General features: G+C 49.0%; 1 protein-coding gene across 1 annotated transcript; it reads right to left on the reverse strand.

Annotated features, from left to right (window-relative positions):
• Positions 1 to 263: 263 nt before the first annotated feature.
• C1QL2 (complement C1q like 2) lies at positions 264 to 2,312 on the reverse strand. Its single transcript, XM_074911340.1, has 2 exons — positions 1,400 to 2,312; positions 264 to 1,080 (listed from the first exon to the last, which is right to left on the reverse strand). Exons 1-2 carry the CDS (start codon positions 2,045 to 2,047, stop codon positions 901 to 903), a joined length of 828 nt encoding a protein of 275 aa, XP_074767441.1. The 5' UTR covers positions 2,048 to 2,312; the 3' UTR covers positions 264 to 900.
• Between the last annotated feature and the right edge of the window lie 18,007 nt (positions 2,313 to 20,319).

A 20,319-nucleotide genomic window follows, 5' to 3' on the forward strand; every position in this document is an offset into this window, starting at 1 on the left:
ACATCCCCACTTTCACCTCTTGATGACTGTGTGCTTTCTTTTCATGAAAATGCATAAAGGTGAAGATTTTTTTTCCTCTCCCTCTGCTTCTTCCCAGCTCCCTTGAATCATAACCAAGACCTAGGCAAGGTGCCCCTTCCTAACTTTAAATTTTGCTGCAAACCTTAAGGACCGAAGTGACCCCTTTGTTTACCTCCCACCCTCCCCTGGCACCATCACAACGCTCCTTTGCAGCACTGGAAGAGACAGACAGCAGGAAGGCGTTGTCTAAAAACATAATTTAATGTGATATTTTGGTGATTGTGGTCAATGACTGAATTCTTTTGCAGACAGGAACAGGTTTGACGTTAATGACACCATCATTCACACGAGCATTGCATTGCACAGAAAAGTTTACACTTGACCCCATACAAACAAAGCAGCAGAGGAAAAAACAGTTATGGTCCAGTCCCACTTCATGAATAGTCAATCTGAAAATTCATCATCGTAATTAATACTCATTGACGAAAAATGTGACCGGTTCAAATTCCACGTGCAGCACAGTCTGAACCCTGGGCTCTCTTACACCCCCTGGGAACCACTCGAGAGTTTCAAGCTGCCGAGTTCCTCGTGTGACACATAAAACACCGAGGCTGACAAAGGGAGAGGGGGGTTCAGAGCAAACGGGGCAGAGTAAGGAACGGGATCGCTTTGTTTCACTTCTATTTCGTTTCCACAGGGGTAAAAAAAACCCAAAACAAACCAAAAGAAAATAAAACATACAAACTGATAATGAAGCTAAAGTGACCTGTGGAGACAGCGGACACCGGCAGGAACAGCGGCACGACGGGGTACAGAAACACCAACCAGCCCCATGCGTATCAGTGGCGGGGCCAGTTGTGTCGCGTCGCTTGCTGTGTGTTAATCGGGGTATAAAAGAAAGCCAGAGAAAGTGCTGTACTTATTGTTGTTGCCTCCGTGCGCTTTGCCTCCGTCCAGCTTGACGTACACCTCGTCGCCGGAGTCCAGGTGCAGCACCACGCTGTTGCTGGCGTAGTCGTAGTTCTGGTCCGCGTCCTGGGCGATGGCACTGGCCCGCACCTGCCAACACAGCCGCGGGGCATCAGCCCCCCCCCGCCCCCCTTCCGCAGCCCCTCCATCAGCCCCCCAGCCCCTCCGCTACCCCCGTGCCCTCCCTCCGTCCCCCTCCGCGCTCCTCCTTCCCCCCCATCCCGGCAGGAAAGTTTGCAAGCCGGGAGTTTGGAGTTTGCCGCGGCTCTAAAGCCGCTCCCCGCGGCGCACCCCTGCCCCGACGGCGGGGAGGATGCTCCGGTCGGTCCCTTCCCCGGGAGCGGCGCCGGGGCCCGGCGGGGGGACACCGGGGGCGGGAAGGACGCGCGGAGGAGCGGCGGGGACCCACCTGCCCGTTCTTGCAGAGGTCGGCCCACATGCTGGTGCCGTCGCCGCCGCGCATGAGGATGTGGTAGGTGAAGAAGTAGATGCCGCGCACCTGGCAGGTGAACTTGCCGCTGGCCGGGTCGTAGTGGTTGCCCAGGTTGGTCACCACGTCGTCGAACTTGAGGACCTCGTAGCCTTCGTGGGGGCTCTTCAGCCCCACGTAGAAGGCGATGCGCGGCCCGCTGAAGGCGGCGCTCAGCCCGCCCGCCGCCTCGCCGCCCGCCGCCGCCCCGCCGCCGCTCCCGCCGCCGCCCGCGCCCGCCAGCGCCAGCCCGGGCAGCCCCGGCTTCCCCGCGTCGCCCCGCTCCCCCGGCGGGCCCCGCGGCCCCGGCGGCCCCGGCTCCCCGGGGGGTCCGCGGGGGCCCGGCTTGCCCGGCCGGCCCGGCTCCCCCTTGGGTCCCTGGACGAAGGGCGGCGGGGGGTTGGCGCCCAGGTCCTGCAGGGCCTCCACGGCGGCGGTGCTGCCGGTGCTGCCGGGGCCGGGCGGCCGCCCGCCGCTGTACGGGTCGCAGATCATGCGGCAGGTGCCCATCATCTCGTAGTGGGCGCCGCTCTCGGCGGGCGCCTGCAGCAGCAGCAGCGGGACGGCGACGAGCAGGGCGACGGCCATGGCCAGGGCGAGCCCGGCGGCGGCCAGCAGCCGCCTCCTCCGCTGCCAGAGCCGGGCGGCGACGGCGAGCAGGTCCTCCTTGCCGTGCGAGGCAATGGTGGCGCGGGGGGCCGGCCGCTCCCTGCGGGGGACGGCAAGAAAAGGCGGTGAGCCCCCCGCCGCCGGCGCCTCCCCGCCCGGCCCCCGCCTCAGCCCGCCCGCCGGCCGGCCGCTCGCCCCGCCATTGCCGCCGCCGAGAGCCGCCGCCGAGAGCCGCCGCCGCCCCGCTCCGAGGGGACGCGGTGCCCCGTCCGCCCGCCGGGGCTGGGCCGGCGCGGGGGCGTCGCCGCGCCGAGCGGGCGCCCGGCTCTGCCCCGAGCCCCCGCCGGGGGGGGGGACCGGGAGGAGAGGGGGGGGGGGCTGGTCTCGCCCGCCCCCGGTGCCGCCCCGACGTGGGGGGCGCGGAGCCGAGTGGGGCGGGGCGGGGCGGGGCGGGGCGGGGCGGGCGGACCCACCTGCGGGCCGCGGGGGGCCGGGGCGGAGCCGCCTGGGGGACCCTCGGGGCTCCGCCGCCGCTGCGGCCCGCCGTGCGCCCGCCTGCCGCCACCTGCCCGCCCGCTGCGCGGAGCGACGTCGGCGGCGCGACCCCCCGGCCGGGCGGGCGGAGGGGAGAGGCTGCGGGGCGTCCCGCACATCCCCGGGCTCTCCGGCACCCCCTCGCTGGATGGCGCTTGTGGGGGGGACACCCCGTCCGCCCCACCGACACCGGCGGAGTCCCTGCGGGTGCCGCCCAAACTGCGTCCCACTGGAACGGGACGGTCGGGGACGCGTCGCTTTGCCCCGGTCACCTGCCGCCCGAAACTGCTTCTTCCCTCCGTCTCTCCGTCCCTCCCTGCCCGCGGCGGGACGGGCCCTCCGAGATTTGCCGGGCCGCGGCCGAAGCCCCCGTCCCGTCGGGGCGAACTCCCTGCCGCTTTCCGCGGGAGCGGGTCGGGGAGAGCCCCGCGCAGGCGGCAGGTTACCGGCGGCAGGTTACCCCCGGCGGGTTCCCCGGGGCTTCCTCAGCCTCCCCCCGTCCAGCCTCGGCGGCCCAGAGACGAGCGGGAAGACATCGCGAGTGGATCTTGCTCCGCAACGGATCCCGGCGTAATTAAAGTTCCTTCCACCCGCCCCGATTTCCCGAGGGCAGGCAGGGCTTGCCAGGTGGAAGGGGAGCCCTGGGAAGAAATACCTTTTGTAGAGTTTAGGCTGGGTTACAGCACAGTTTTTTGTAGGTTTCCCTGCGTAATAAGGCGTCCAAATTAAGTGGGTTTCCCCCAATCGGGAAATTGTGGTGAAGTGCCTTTTCTTGTCTGAGTAAACGGTGCTAGTGCAGCGGGAGCTCTTGCGTCGTTACCTGCCTACGGGCATCTCCCCTCTGGAGAGTCAGTTGTCATCTTACCCACGCGAGTCTTAGCGGTGGGGTAAGCACTCGTCCCGGGAAAAAAAAAAAAAAAAAAAAAAAAAAAAAAAAAAAACCCAACAGAATACTACAGTGCTACTTCCTAAGGGCAACATTTCGGGGTTCCCCGCTTCCTTGGTGCGTAAGAAGGGTGAATTTCCAGCGGGTTCACCGGAGCTGGAGGCGCTCTGGTTTATCTTAAAACGGGCAAAGCCGCAGGTCGAAGGCAACGAGCCGCTCAGCCTGATGCAAGGCGCGCCGGAGCTGATGGCCTGGGGGCAGCCCATGCAAACGGTGACATACAGGCTTCTTCCGAGAACTGCAGAAATGCCCTACAAGGACCTGGGGCTCTTCTGTTAGCTTTCCTTGAATTTTAAGGAGGGGACATCAAGGCTTTCCCATCTGGAAGGCAGGCACTTCAGATCTCATCGCAGTTACATCCCGGTGTGCGCCCAGCAATTTTTCATGGAGTTATTCGGGCTTTGCTCTGCCGCTGCTGAAATCAGGATTCGTCCCTGGCCCTCCAAGTGCCTCTGTTTCGGTTTTTGTTTGGTTTTGGGTTGGGTTTTGTTTTGTTTTTTTTTTTTTTCCACATCTATGTATTGGAATCTGGAAGGGAAATTCATCTTGTAAATTAAAACCTTTCCCTGAGAATTGTATAGATAGTCGTATTAGAGTAACCATGTCTATTACTTAGCACAATGCAGCTAAATGTTTTAAGAGATGAGATTGTAACAAAGATCTAAGTCCTTTTCCTCTCCTCTAAATTACCAGTTGCATCCCACAGTGTTATTATAAGCCCCCACACTTGTCTAAAGCCTTGTAAAATGATTTCCAATAGTTGTTTCAGTTACAGCCTCAGTATAATTTTCCATATATTAACTGTGCTAAATACAAATAAATTCACAAATAAATGACACTGCTTTGCCGATCATCCCTACTTAACCTTCTGCTAATTTCCCTTTTGTTCTGGTATTTGTCACTAGCTCGGCTCTCCCCGTGCATGTGAATCCTTGCTATTCCCCCCGAGCTCTGCAAACCCCCCGAACATGGCTTTTTATTCTCTTCTTTCCCGAAGGCAGCAGACACACTGTAGCCTTTCTAACCCTTTTCTGAATATTTAAGTTCTTGTAACATTGGGGCAACTTCCCTGTTGGCATTAACTCACTTTTATGAGGTGACCTGTGCTGGGCACTATATTCCAACTGGAGGCTCGGCTCACCAGCCCCTCTACAAAGCCAGAATAATTTTCTGTGATGGGATCTGTTACTCTCACGGGTCAACAAGGACAGACGAAAAAAAAAAAAAAAAGTAATGTATTCTAACTTTCATCAAGACAAAATTGCTACAATTCTTAATAAGGACAGCTGAGCATTTGGACAAGCAAGCAGAGAAGATTATGGAGATATCAGCAGTTAGGTTAGGTGTCAAATTCTAGCAATTCTGTTTGGGAATAATTTAATTACTCCTCTGTGATGTGGTGAGATGGACGGATCACCTAGTTAATCCCTCTGTCAGATTGCTTTAAAGTAAACACAGTGTGACTTTAATGTATAACTCTCGTAGGATCTACGTTCCTGGAGACCTGGAGTTGTGGGCTGACTGATGTAATGCATCTTGTGCCCCAAGAAGTAGCACCATGATCAGTGGGGTGGCTGGTACCACCCACTGATCCTACACTAGTAAGTATTTAGGAATATAGTCGGAAAAAGGTACATGGCAACACTCAGCTCACAATTTTGCTACAGGCTACTACTACACTGTTCGGTGCCTACTTTCTGTCTGCGATGGAATGCACCACAGCGGTACAAGGAGCAGGAAATTACCAAATCAGCTAATCAGACAGTGTTTGAAGTACTGCTAGCTTGCAAGGAGGTGATATTTGAGGTGAAAAGTACCAAAGCCCCTCTTAGAGTTAGCCGCTTCACATCTTTCAGTGAGTCCGGTTGGTGCTCCATTGCAGGCTTCTCAGGGCTGGCAAGACTCAAGTACCTCTGGGTGTGCACAGAGAGAGAGAGAAGGGCACCCACCTGGTGAAACACAAAGGGTGTCTGGACCTCAACACTAGATGGTGGCTGAGAAAGAGCTTTGGTGATTGCTGTTGTTGGCCAAAGCAGTAATTAAGCGCTTAAAAGCTTGCGTGGATCTAACCTGAAACTCTGTTTTCAGGTGTCGCGTAGAGTCGGGAACCTGACTGATCAGGGAAGCATTTGACAGGTTAGGCACAATTCCCAAATTTAGACAGTCAAGAACCCAGACACTGCATTGAACCTCCAAAATTGCAAGGGCACATGAATTTCCGTCAGTTACCTCCTCCTTAATTTCTGCTTCAAGGCACAGCCACGCAGCTCATGTTGCTAGTAACTCTGAGAAGATGTTTCTGCTCCATCAGATCCATCCCCTGCAGTCATTTCCAGAGTGTCTGCTGGACTGGGCCTCTCATGACCATTGTATGAACTTGTCAATACATACAAGGTAGTGGTGAGGACACCAACCTGCGATGTTGGAGACTTGTTCCAGTCTTTCACCATTTACCAGATTTGGAGCAGGTTTTTTAAACTGTCTTTTCAGTCTTCCAGGAGAAAAAGTATCAGCCTTCCGATGCAGGGTGTTGTGAGTTAGATCTTCTTCAGCTTGCTCTCTAGGATTTATTCTGCTGTAAATATAATGAATATTCACAGGGATAGAGGAAAGAAGAATAATTCCACAGGTTGGTTAGGGCTCTGTCCCAAGAGACACAAAGGAAGGGAGCTGATCACTGAAGGAGCTCAGGGCTGAGCTTTCAATCCGTGTCTGTCCCCAAAGCTGAGCCACCTTACATGGTATGACCAGAGTCTGTCCCTCCAGGAGGCAAACAGGACATTCCTCCAGGCTGCGGCTGGTCATCTTTATTTCACAGGGAGGTTGTCAGCAAGGTGACAAGGAGGAGATGTGGGTTCAGCTCGATTTGTTGCCTAAGAAATCCCAACCTGTATTCTCTAGGAGGCTGCCACAATCTTCCAGGGTCCAAGCTATACAGGGGAGTTGGAGAGAGCAGGGAGGAGAGCACTGCATGCCCTTAGGTTGAATCTCTTTCTCTTTGCATAAAAAAATATTAAAGATTCATGGCGCTAGAAGAAGAGAAATACCAAAGGTGAGTATAATTTTTAGTTTAGTGGTGAGAGCACCTACCTGATCCAGAGTTTCAGTCTTCCTCCAAGAGCTGTTTGTGAATTCCAGCCAGGAAGGTGAGGTAAAAATGAAATGTGAAAGAGAGCGGATGCCTCTGGCATGCACAGTTCCCCTTCCTGAAGGACCATCCCAACTTCTGAGTTACTCTTCTGCACTGTCTCTCTTTTCTCTCAGAAGGTTTGTTTTTGTTTGGGTTTTTTTTTCCCCCTTTCTCAGATACACATCCTCAGCACAAACTCAGCTCATGAACTGAAGCATGTGGTTTTCTATGCAGCCAACAAGAGCTTGACCATCCCCTGAGCAAATCCATAACCCTGGCAGGATGCAGCAGGACTCAGACTCATCGAGGTGGTGGGGCTTCTGAGCACGTGTGCAGTTGACTGCTGTAGGTCTGAGGGTGTTGGAGACTGAAGGTAGGTGCCTCCTGAGTCAGGTACTTCTAGGACTGGACAGGAGCTGAGAGAATCTTTTTTATTTCAGTGCTGGATTTAGGTGCTTAAATTCTGTTTTAATCCCATTTTTCGGTTCCTTTTTGGATTTGGTCCTTAACTTGAAAATGTAAGAAGAGCTGTACCAGCTTAGACCTCTTATTTAGCAAAAATGTCAAGATCAAAGTAAGTCTATGGGGATACTTCCCTGGTATTTTCTCTCAACCTGCAGCAATCTATGGCTTAAGGACTTCATGAGACACAGTAAAATACTTTTAAGAAGATGAAATCAAGATTACCATGAGTAATCTTGGATCAGTACCCTCACCCATCCCACTAAGTAGCTTTGTTTCACTATCTTTTGTCATGATTGATTGAAGTTATAGGTAACATTACTCTCTGATCCTCTGAAGTGCTTCATTCATCACTTTTCTCACGTGACAAGATTCACAGATATTTCTCATTGCCAGAATTAACTATCTGGAACTTTGTGTATTCAACACCTAGTAAAACATACTATATATAATGCTAAAATGTTCACATTTCTTGCTGAAAGCAGATTTGAATCTGTTAATGTTCAGAATGCATATAATATTATTTCCATTCACAAAATATAATAGATAATAACACTGATTATTTTTGCTTAATAGAGGGAAAAGTTTAGAAATGGTTAGGCTTATTGTGCTAACTGCTATCATCCCCCCCAAACACCATGCACTTCTTTTTGACCTAAACTGGGATTTCCAACAGTGCTTGTCTTAACAGCACAATGCTGAATCTGCTCCCACTTGATGAACCCAGTGGGTTCATGGGGTACTGCACAGCAGAAAAAGCATTTTATTTCATAGAACAGGGACAGGAGCTGGCTCTTGTCCTACTGTCTGTGAGGCAGAGTCCCAATAGCTCACAGTAGCTTGTGCTGTAATATCAGTCCATAAAATTCTGTCCATATAGCCAGAATCGGCCCCCCTATACTGACACAGTATCTATTACAGATCCTGCACGAGGAGAAGTTTGTGTGCAATCCAAACAGACATCGCAGTTGGACAGGCTTTATTGTATGTATTGATCACTGTGAACTGCTGCTATTTGCACTTTACCATATCCTCTTGCTGTACATGGAAGACAAAATCTGCTGGCTCTCTCTTTTCAAGGGGGTGTTTGGGCAAATACATTTAGCTGTTTACAAGAGAGCAGTTTCCAAACCCCAGACCTGCCTTCAGGGCACAGCTTGGAGAAATACCAAAAATACGGAGAGAATCAGTGAAAGCCAAATGCCTTCACATCCCCAAAACAGGTGTTCACCAAACAGCAGAACTCAACCTGTATTTTCTGGAAAAGTTCAATCAGAGCAACTGAACCTCGCTTTCTGCTTTTGATCCAGTGGGACTTGTGCCCTTGCCTCACACCCTGAAGTTAATTCATCAAAGCTTAGATAAATCTTGTGGGAATGGAGAAACCTCAGACTGTGACTGAAGCTGGTGCTGAAGATGCCTGGTCCAAACATATGTGGCTGCTCATATCCTCGGGAAATTTTCAGGAACTGTATGGGAGCAGCAGCTGATACCTGGCTCTGGCAGCCCGGGTGATGGAGGAAATGTTACAGGAGCTCCAGGGTGTTTGGGAGCTCCCCATTCCCAGAGCAAGTCTTCAGCTGGAGCTACAGTAGATTTAGAGAGAAACAAAACTGTCCTTGACAAAAGGCAGGATCTGAGCAACATCGCCTATCAAACTACCAGGTTTGAATGACATCTTGCTTTAAAACAGTACATTAAAATGAAGCAGGAGGCTAAGTTGGCTTGCTAAGGCTGGAATTTGGGTCACAGTGAGAACAAATTCAACTCTTCTTTCCTAATTCTGTGTTTCTCAGTATGTGTTTACAAACTGCTTGAGGAGAAACAGGTTGGCCCTAGATTTGTCTTGTTCAATTTGTCTCCTTAGATAACTAATACTTTTCCAGTGTGACTGCTGGAATAACTGCACTATCAATACAACCAAGCATCTGCTTTTTAAGTTGAGCTAGGGCCTTCCATACAAAATACAAATAATGAAATAATAATTAAGCACATTTATGATAAACATAAGAGTAACCCGAATCTGAAGGTCTAGTAGAAGAAAGAGATCCTCCCCTTGCCTTCTGAATATAGCACATGTGCACTTGGACAAGCTGCTCGGCAATGTTTGTGAGTATAAAACCAAACCCCTGGCAGGCTCTCCAGCTGAAAGTAAGTCACCCATCTCCCTTCTGAATGCTCTGAAATGCTCAGCAGGACTCAACTCTCAAGCCTTCAGGACTTCAGAAGAGGGAAGGGGGAAGCTGGAAGGTCAGAGTGCTAAAATCAGTCCATTTATACAGATCCCTTAATTTAGCAAAATTTCCACACCCAACCATGAGGCTGATTATTTCTATTCTGTGAAGGGAAAAATGGCTGCAGGGAATTGATGCGCATGGACAGCTGGCTTCACCAGGATGAAAGGCACACATTAAAAATGCTTTTGAAGTGCATTTGGGCTTCCCTCTGGGAGTCTAGTAAACCTGCAGTCAGGTACCAGAGAGAGTTTGTCCCCTGAAGGCTAAGACTAGAATAAAATTAGTAAGAAATAATAGCCAAACCCACAGGTGTGACAGATGGTGTTGAACGGACATCTGTTGGAATAACATTCGGTTACTATGATAAACTTTTACCCTACATCCCCCAGAATTAAATGTGGTCCTCTGTTAATCATGTATAATAGCATGAAGAAGGACATGTGAAGACTGGAGACCCAAGGCTAAGGATGTCAGAAATTGGCTTTACACCTCCGTCAGGTGTAGGAAACACACAGCGAGCAGGGTGTAAAAGCCGGAGGAAGGCATATGGACGAGGTGGGGCAGATGGTCCGGCTCCGTGATGCTTTGCTCTGGTTTACTGGTGCCCAGTGGAGAGGAGTTGTTCTGCTGAGCAGAGGCAGCTGTAAGGCTTATGCAGAGTCAGGTTGCTTTGTTACATTCAAAGAGCCCCAGATGAAGAGGTTTGATTGCCATTTCTGGAGTAAAGGTAATTTGGGGTGTTGCTAGAGAGGAGACAGAGAGCTGGAGACAAAGGTCAAGGAGAATCAGTCCTGATGCAGTGGCATGTATCAGCTGGACAAGCTCCTGCACCTCTGGGGTGCTCAGGGAATTAATAACCAAACTTTGACAATTTCCCTGGTTAACCTGAGAGTAAGAGTAACTGTGAGGGAAAAGCAAGGATTTAAGTAAAAAAGAAGCTTTAAATAAGCACCAAACCCGAGTAGACAAGATGGCTTTGTGAGATTAAAAAACCCCCTGTTTGAGTAAAACATAATTAAATGTCCCAAAATATGTAGCCTTTTGTGATGACTCTTCAATATAAACCCAAATTAAAAGCATGACAATGGGCTTTATTTAGAAACATCCTGACCTTTGTCGTATGACTCTTGTCCTGCCTTCTCGTTACTTGTCGTTCTCAGTCACTGTATCTTGTTTAAATGAAAAGTGTAAGCTCTCCAGGGCATAGGACTGCATCTCTTTTTTTTTTTTTTTTTTTCATCCTCTCTGTACAACAATGCATGCAGCAGGGAGACTCTTAAAATTGTTAAATAAAACACAAACGAAATATTTATTCTCCAACTTTGCAACTTTACTGAATTTCTTCACAAGGAAAAAAAATAGTCTGGATATTAGTAAGAAGTTATTTGCTCACATAAGTAAAAGTTAGACTAAATAATAATCACAAAAAAGCAGTGATCTCCTTGGTAATGGTGTTTATTAAACTGCCAAACGGTTCCTGGGGGAAAGCAGTGGAAGCCCATTGCTTGGGATTTTGAGAGCAAGGTTGGGCAAAGCCAGAGACTGCACTGCAGGGCTCGGTGCCCCGCTGGCAGGAAGACGAATGAGAAGCCCTAACAGTCTTCTCTATTTTGTTCGTGTATGATCCTTATAAGAGAGATTGATGCTGACAGCATCCAGGTGGTGCGTCCATGACTCAGCTGTCACGTCACTGCTTACAGCTTAAAGCCAGTGAGTCAAGGAATGAAAAACAGGTGGAAGGAGGAGGAGAGCTCTCCCGAAGCGCTCACCTCCAGCCATCTCTCGCTAAGCAAGAGGGGCCAATTGCAGACCGCAGGGACACGGAAGAAGGAGAGGCAATGACAGAAGGAACGGCTGGTCACCTTCCTCCAAGGGCAGCAGGGTTGCAAGCTATTCTCCACGCCTTACGTGGTGTGGAAGAAAAGCCTGGTGTGAGTTAATGGACTTCTGCGAGCCAGAAGTGTCCACCCTATGTGGTAGGTCTGAGACCTGCTGACTCTTGTAACTATGCTCCGTAGGCAAAGCTGTAGATGAAGTAAATATTAAATCCATCTAGTTTTGTTCATGCTAGACAGAAAAGGTTACATTACAGATGTCTGGCCACATATTTTCATCAATACAAAGTTTACTATTATGGATCTGATTTCAGGCGACACCCTAAATCCTGTTCCGAGAATGACTCCTCAATATGCTAGTGACTGTGACAACAGACACTATTTCTCTGAAAATCCAAGAAGTCCTAGAAGACAGAAAGAAGACTCCTCGAAAACTCCTAGGTTCAAGGTGGCTTCTGAGACACCGCTGTCTGTCTGGGGAAGTTCTCAAAGGAAGTCTGCCACACCTGAGATCTAAACCCAAACTAATGTTTTTTGCCACTGCCTTGATTGCAAGGCCAGCCTCTTGTAACTCACAGTAGCAGAAGGTCAATGGCATCTCTAGAAGGTGGGTACTCCACTGCTGGCTCTGCCTTTGGGCACGATCATGGATACATGGAAATCTCTCCAGGAATGGAAATTTCATAATGTCCCCAAGAAGCCTGCTGCAATGCTTCATAATCTCTACCTTAACACATCTTCCAGCATCTGACTTTAATTTCTCTGCTCCAGTTTAAGCGTCTAATTCCTTGCCTTAACCATCACAGGCAGAGCGAGAAGGTAATTCCCTCCCTGTTTGTGATAGCTTTTCACACACTTGACAATTGCTATTTTGCTTCCCTGGTCAGTCTGTCCTTCAGAAGCTCAGTCCGTTCCACCTTTCTCCATCAATTTTTTTCTAGAGCTCTGGTCATTTTCACTGCCCACCCTGGGCTTTCTCCCATGTGAGATGATGTGTGGTGCTCAAGACTGGGCACAGGAGTCTTTGGCCAAAACTTTCTATTCGTCTATTTCAGAACAGTACATCACTGTTGACTTGTATCCAGCTTGTGATCCCTGTCACCCACAAATCCTTCTCTAAAGAGCAGTCAGTGCCCTGTACATCCCTGAATATGCCACCTCCCTGTTGTCCCAGGCTGAATGACCTTCTGCTCTCCTTCCCATGTGACCTTTGACATGCTACTATTATTTGGACTTCTCAGCCTGTCCTTGAGCCTGCCAGCTGTCACCACCTCTCTGTAAGTTTAATGAGTGTTCCCTGTCCCATCACTGGTGTCTTCATTAGCAATACAAATTGTACCAGATGCCTGGAAAGTCCCACCTTCCCTTTTGGCAATGACTAGCTGATACCTTCTCTGTTCAGTACAGTTTTGTATCCATCCTACAATGTTCTGGATGTTCCTGAAATGTTAGGAACAGTCTTCCCTAGTTCCCTTACAAGAATATCTTGTGTAACAGTGTTAAAAGCTTTTTAGAAGCCAAGATACATGGTACCTAGTGTTTTGCTATACACAAAGAAGAAAATTATATTGGTATGACACAACGGATTCTTGCCAAAAAGAAAAGTGTGCCGGTTATCATTTATCCCTTTATTATACAAGTATTGCATGTTTTGGTAGCTGCCAGGAAGCTTGTCATGCATTGGCACTTTCTTGTGCAAAGTGCTATGCAAACTCACAACCAAAAGATGGATCCTGTACCAAGAAATTCACAATCTAATTAAATTAATCTTATTTTTTTTCCCCAGAAAGAAAATTCCAGCTCCTTCCTTATCAGGAAGGATTGAAACATCTAGGAATAGGAGAATATTGATTCTGTAAACCTGTTTTATCACAAAATGAGACGACCATGTCTTTCCAAGGAGTCTCAAACAAGTAGTTATTACTGGCATCATCAAGAGCCATATCTAAGTCTTGATTTTAACAGCATTAAGCCTTGCTTAAGGCTAAAAGACATCATCTGTCTGCATCCCCCTCACTGTCTGCTCACTCACTGTCTGCTCCACCTAGGATGCAAGTCAGGCAGTTCTTCGGTTTTCAAACCTGACTGCTTCCAGTATGAGTGACACATCTTATGGTGACACAACTGCTGCAGGGTCTGCAGGAATTGTCTGAAAGCCAAGAGCTCTGTCCAAAGGAAGGAAAAATGGCAAGGATATAGTTATGTGAAGTGAATGAGTAAAAGGCATAAACTCCAAGACTGCAAGGCACAGTAACTGAAAATGTGGCATTTTACACTGCTCTTGCTGTGCAAAGTAAACCAATTTTTAAAAGTGCTAAATCATGGCACTGGTTGTGGGAAGCAATGAAACTTGATCTTATATTATGAAGTTTTGATCTTCACAGACACAAGGAAGACTATTATCAAGCTGAAGTATTCCAGCCAGATAGTCTCTGACTGGATGTTTGCCGAGCACCTGTGGCAGCAAAACGTGGGCTCTGCTGTGGTCTCTGGAACCAAAGCATTAGTAACAACTAATGTTGTTTATACATGTAAAGTGTTTGGAATTAATTACGGTTTTGTGTTCTATTTAAGTGTACTTTTAATTTCTTTTGATTAGGATAAAGAGGATCATTTTCTTTTACCAATTCTCAAGATATTCAGAACATCTGGAAACTAATGCAATTCTTTGCACACCACATTATTAGTGTAAACGTCAACATTTTTACAGAAAATGCTCCGTGAATGGGGAATGGCTGAGACATCTGGTATGGCATGGATGACCTGGGACCTTGATGCCATGGAAATGGCTGGCCATGCAAACCTTTCCCTACAGTAGACAGGCGCTATCTGTTGCTCAACCACACATGTTTGCCCAGCTTCTAGGGTTTAGAGGCCAGACTGCCAAAAAGTCCAAATTGGAAACATTTATTTTACCCATCCATCTTGCCTTCTCCCATGCAGCAGCTCTCTGAGATGAAGTGCTCATGAGCCTGACGTCAGCCCTGACCGGTACCAGCAGGGAACAGCGGTCTGTTCTGGCTTGGCGTAGCAGGTGCCCGTGCAATGCAGCTCACTCTCCATCTGCCTCACAACTGTATTAAATCATGCCTTTAAAGGCTGCCGTTCAGGGCCCTCTGCTCATGTTGGTGGGGACTTAGCTGAGGTGGACCCCAGCCTGCCTGAAGATGGAGCTCACTGCTTCAGCAGCTGCCAACACCCAGCTCCAGAGAAGAGGCAGAGGTCATCAGCCCAGACAATGGCCAGTGTGGGTGGCCCCACAGTGCCCTGCTCAACTTTGCTGTCACATCCACAGCTCTAAAACCTCTCCTCTAGCCAGATCTTCGTGGCACATGAGGCACACACTTCCATAAATAACTTTAAAAGAATTCCACTTCTCTGTGGGACAAATGGAGAGGAGAGGAGAGGAGAGGAGAGGAGAGGAGAGGAGAGGAGAGGAGAGGAGAGGAGAGGAGAGGAGAGGAGAGGAGAGGAGAGGAGAGGAGAGGAGAGGAGAGGAGAGGAGAGGAGAGGAGAGGAGAGGAGAGGAGAGGAGAGGAAAAAGCCAATGCAGTGAGTCTAGCATCTTCATCATGGGATGGCAGCAAGTATATCATCTTTTATCATGGAAGGACTGCACTACAGCCAGGAATGAAGTCCAGGCAGGTTGGTTTTGCAGCTGAATGCAGCCCCAAGGCTCCACGCGGAATCTCTCACCACCATGCTGCCCCAGCAGGTCCACGCTGATGGAATCAGGAAGCAGGCACGGATGCCAGTGATTTACTGGGAGTGCAGGAGGCTGCTTGCTTTAATATATAGCACATATGGCATGAGAATGTTAATAGAATTTATACTGTAAAAAAATTATCTCCGCACAAAGTATGGAATTACTTGGGAGGATTTATGCAACAGACATAAAATCCAGTGGAAACAGTCTAACCTTTCTGAGGCTTATTAAGTTTTCTCTTTATTTATGGAAATGTCTTAATTTATGCAAGGTGAATGCCAGAAAAAATGCTATAGATTTAGTCAGAACCTAGCTCTTGCTATTTATAGACTTTCACAGCTACATTCCGCTCTTGTTTACATCAGGAGTAAAATTAGTTGAAGTCACTGGGCTCAGTCCAAAATCATCTACATGACTCTGTTGAATGGGTACCAGCAGTATGGTATCAGTTGACCCTAAAATCATGATAATAATAAGCAAAACATGTGAAGAAAAAAAGTCAGTAATAAAGAACATTTTAAAAAATTTGCTTTGTATGTTGCTTACCCTTGGTGTATATGTTACATTAAAGATATGTCAAAGTAACACTTCCATTCATGCCTGCGCTCAAGCAGTAAGATGCAGGACTTGCTGAGGACAACAACGTTTCCTTGGAGCACCCAGGACTGGATGGTGCTTACTCCTTGGTGGCAAGGAAGATCTTTAGACAGGTTACTAAAGAAAAGATGACACTCAGTAATCACACTGTCTCTCCATCAGTGTTTACCCTATACCCACTGTTTCAACAAAATTGTGACAATGTCCATCAAAAAATTATGTTCATACAAGTGTCATGAAAATCAGAGAGGCATAAATTGGTGCTCTGGAGAGAGGAGGAAGAGTCTTCCCAAGGGTTACACCATCTCTGTCAGGACTGGCCAGCCCAGGAGGACACTTTCAGCCAGCTACCAGGAGCGTCACACACAGGGTGGCTTTTGTAGTACAGAGGTAGGAGGTGGATGGAGGCAATAAAAACACATAAATCCATTGGAAAACAGGTGCCTGTTCTTCATCAGTCAAAACATCTTATTCTGTGCATCTAAATCCTGCACAAATTTCACCCTGTACTTTTCCACAGCTGTATTGCTGAAGCATCTTAATTTCTTAAAGACACTAGTGAATGCAACCTTAAAATACTCCCCTGAGGTCAGTCGGGGCTGTTAACTGGAGGTGAGCTCCAGCAAATCTTGCTCCAGTGGCTTCCAACACCATCACCCCACACATCTGCTTCAGCTTCTCCCCAAAGTCACCACCACGCAGCTGGCAGAGGGGAGCCGGGGCTGGCTCCCCAGCCCCTCCAGCTTCCCAGCCCACATCCCCAAACCAGGCAAAACAGCGCTGATGGAGGCTGGCCTCCTGTGAAAGAAACCTGTAAGTCAGTGTCCCTGAAGCGCAGTGCATAAAGCGAATGCAGGAGGAAATCAAATGACATTGAGCAGAGAGTGTCTGGCCTGGCCTTTAGAGACCTTGCCCCTGGAAATGAGTTTGAAGTGAAACAGCGTGTCTTTTCCTCTCATTTTTAAAAGCAAAGGATTTTTAAAGCTCCCTGATGAGGAGCTCTCCTCGCCCCATGAGGCAGGGGAGACTCTGGGGTGGGGGCAGCCAGCAGGAGGGGGAATTTGAGCCTCAGAGCTCAGATTTTGTCACTCTGGGTGATGGGAGGCCACACACGGTGCATTCTGCTGGAGAACCAGCCCCCCGAGGGAGGCGTGGGCCCAGGCTTACTCAGCGGGTTTCCCTGCTCTCTCCAGCCAAGGCAAATCAGGGTCAGCTCCAGGCTCTAGAGCATTCTCTACCAGGCTTTTGGATCACCTCCTCCACCCCCAACAGCACCACTTCTGCTTTCTTCGTTGTTGACCCCCATCTGATGCCATTTTCCCCACGAGCTGTGTCTCACTCCTGTCCTCCCATCTCCATCCTCTGCTCCACCTCCATCTCAGTTCTTTCATACCCCCGTTCCCATCCCAGCTCTTCAGGCTCCATATCTGTCCCCACTGTGTCCAAATCCACTTGAGGTCTGTCCCCTGCACCAAATCTAACCCCCAACGCTTTCATTTTTCCACTCCACACACCTTCCTACGGCAGCATCCCAGCATGGTCCATCCCTCCTGCCTCTACTCCAGGAGTACAGAGAGCACTGGGAAACAGTCCCCAGGCTGTGCCTGGTATCCCACTGGGATGGGCAGGGACACGGAAAGCCTGGTCAGTGAAGGTCTCACCCACTACCCTCCGGAGCAGTGCACACAATGCACAGGGGCCGTGCTGGGCACTGGGAAAGGAGCTGCTGGGCCCCCATCTCTCTGCTGTGTACATCCGATCCGAGACTTTTCAGGCTTATCACTTCAACCAGTCTGGGGATCTAAAAAGGGGTGATACAGCTTGGATAGCATCGCTGCCATCAAACTTAGGGCTTCCACACCAAAGCATGGTGATTCTTCTAGGCAAAACATTCATAGCAATTTCTATAACATAGATAAATTACCTGCTTTTCTCTAAATTTATTCCCAAGAATAGCTGCATTCTGTTAGCTGAAAATTTGCATTGGTACATACAAGGACATGTAATATGACGTGTATGTACCAGCCGCAAGCTGAAAGAGCTAATATTTGATAAAGTTATACTCAAATGAAAAGCAGAATCTGATAATGAAAAATGTTTAGAAATCTTAACTGTAGACATCACAGTCTGTATTACTTGCAACAGGATAAAGACTAATTTCTACATCGTTCTGTATCATGGAGAAATCTGAAAACAATATTCATATTTCATTTATTATTCACTCCACTGAAACTCCCTTTCAAATCAAATCAATGTTAGCTGAAAATAATGTTTTGCCATAAAAAAAAAAAGGATCTTCAGATTTGTTCCGCTTCCATCATTTCAGTTATACTTTTCACAATTATTTTGAATGATGCCCTGCAAAGCCTACCTCATGCTACAAAACTGTGTCAGCATATCCCATCTCCCGTCTCTCTGAACTCATCTGTTTTCCCTTTGCCATTATCTCATCAAACCGTGCAACACGGTCATCTCTGCCTCTTCTATAATGTGCATCAACCCAGAATAAATAGAGGGAAAAATATTAGTAAATGTCATTCTTTTAACAAGGCTCTTATGTATGCTCTCTAAACAGTATCTGATGTGGTGCGTATGTAGATCTGCCTTTGAAAGTGTCATTTAGGGGAGATGCCTGGAGAATTCCCATCCTCTGAGTTTGCCAACGCTGCCGGCATTTTGCTACAAACACATTTAGACAGATGGGTAAGCAGGACAGCTTTTACAAACTCAGCCAGGACTCCTGAAAGAGCTGCGTTTGCCTGCTTAACAGTTATAAAAATGGAAAAGAAGAGGGTGGAAAATGTAATAAGTGATCCATCTGCATTACTGAGCAGTTTTAATTGCTTGCACATCACAGCCGGAGCGGTGGAACAGCCCCGTGAGGGGACAGAGGGGGCTTGTTGCTGCAGAAGCACCATCGCTGAGTCCCACAGAGCCACCACAAAATCTCACCTCAATTCCCATCCCCACTAGCAGCAAAATACGTAGAACAAAGGTGCTGAAAGGATATAGTGGGCTCTTCTCATTGACCTGTCAGAGGGGTTGTGTACTACACGGTGTAAAATTGCAGTTCGACTATTTCAAGGATGTGGGATCAGATCCTCACATCAAGTCCATCTTGCCCCAGCTGCTCTGCTCCCACATTCATTTGATGTCTTGCTCGTTTGCTGACAGCCCAGTGGGGTCCATGGAGACCTCTTGTCTGGTTTCAGTACCATCCTTGTTATTCATTATGCACAGTTTTAGACTTAGGCAGTGTTTTACAGGACACGTAAAGCCAAGGCAGGGGGCCTGCCCCAGTTAAGGCAGGGGCCATGACCCTGCGAACACCAAATCCCATCGCTCAGTGACTCCAGCAAGGAGACAGGCAGGTGGCACTTTGGATAAAGGCTCTACAGCACAAGGACCTGACTCCCTGACCCCTCCTCACATTCCTATTGTATATTCATATATAGTGTATGAATATATATATTGTATATTCATATTGTCTTATTCACCCATGCATGAATTATCTAGCCTGCTTCAGCCTTCACAACAAGGCGTGTGTCCTGCCTCCACCGGCCAGGACTCCCAGTGCTGGTGTTAATGAAGTTGCCTCCCAAAAATAAAAAGCCAAAACCCTCTCCTGATTCAGCGTGGACTTTCCCAAGGAAGTCAAGGGGGAAAAGTATCACCGCAAAACCTAAGCATGGCAGCAGGCCTTGCACCAGCAGCTGTAATCAGAGAATCACAGAATGGTTTGCATTGGAACATCCCTTAAAGATCATCCAGTCCCAACCCCCTGCCCCGGGCAGGGACACCTTCCCTTAGCCCAGGCTGATTAAAGCCCCGTCCAACCTGGCCTTGGACACTGCCAGGGAGGGGGCAGCCACAGCTTCTCTGGGCAACCTGTGCCAGTGTCTCACCACCCTCATAAGAAAGAATTTCTTCCTCAGATCTAATCTAAATCTACCCTCTGACTGTTTAAAGCCATTAACCCTTGTTCTATCACTACACCCCCGATAGAGTCCCTCCCCATCTTTCCTGTAGCCCCTTGAAGTACTGGAACACCACTCTAAGGTCTCCCCAGAGCCTTCTCTTCTCCAGGCTGAACACCCCCAACTCTCTCAGCCTGTCGTCACAGGAGACGTGCTGCAGCCCCCTCAGCATCTTTGTGGCCTCCTCTGGATCCACTCAAGCAGGTCCATGTCCTTCTTCTGTTGGGGACCCCAGAGCTAGACACAGCACTGCAGGGGGGGTCTCACAAGAGAAGAGTAGAGGGGAGAATCCCCTCGCTCACCCTGCTGGCCAAATTGATGCAGCCCAGGACACGGTTGGCTTTCTGGGCTGTGAGTGCATGTTGCTGACTCACAGTCAGTTTTCCATCCACTGATACCCCCAAGTCCTCCTCCGCAGGGCTGCTCTCAATCCCCTCATGGCCCAGCCTGTATCTGTGCTGGGGATTGCCCCGACCCATGGGCAGGACCTTGCCCTTGGCCTTGTTGAACTCCATGAGGTTTGCACGGTCCCACCTCTCCAGCCTGTCCAGGTCCCTCTGGATGGCACATCCCTTCCCTCCAGCATGTCGACAGCTCAGTGTCAGCAAACTTGGTGAGGGTGCACTCGATCCCACTGACCATGTCACCAACAAAGATGTTAAACAGCACCGGTCCCAACACTGACCCCTGAGGAACATCACTCATCATTGCTCTTCGCTTGGACATTGAGGTGTTGACTCCTTATCCACTCTTTAAGTGAGACCATCACACCAGAGGGAACAAATGAGGAGCAATTCAGCACAGCCAGAAGAATGACAAAGCATAAG

The sequence above is a fragment of the Athene noctua genome, chromosome 7, assembly GCF_965140245.1.
Source record: "Athene noctua chromosome 7, bAthNoc1.hap1.1, whole genome shotgun sequence".
NCBI lineage: Eukaryota > Metazoa > Chordata > Aves > Strigiformes > Strigidae > Athene > Athene noctua.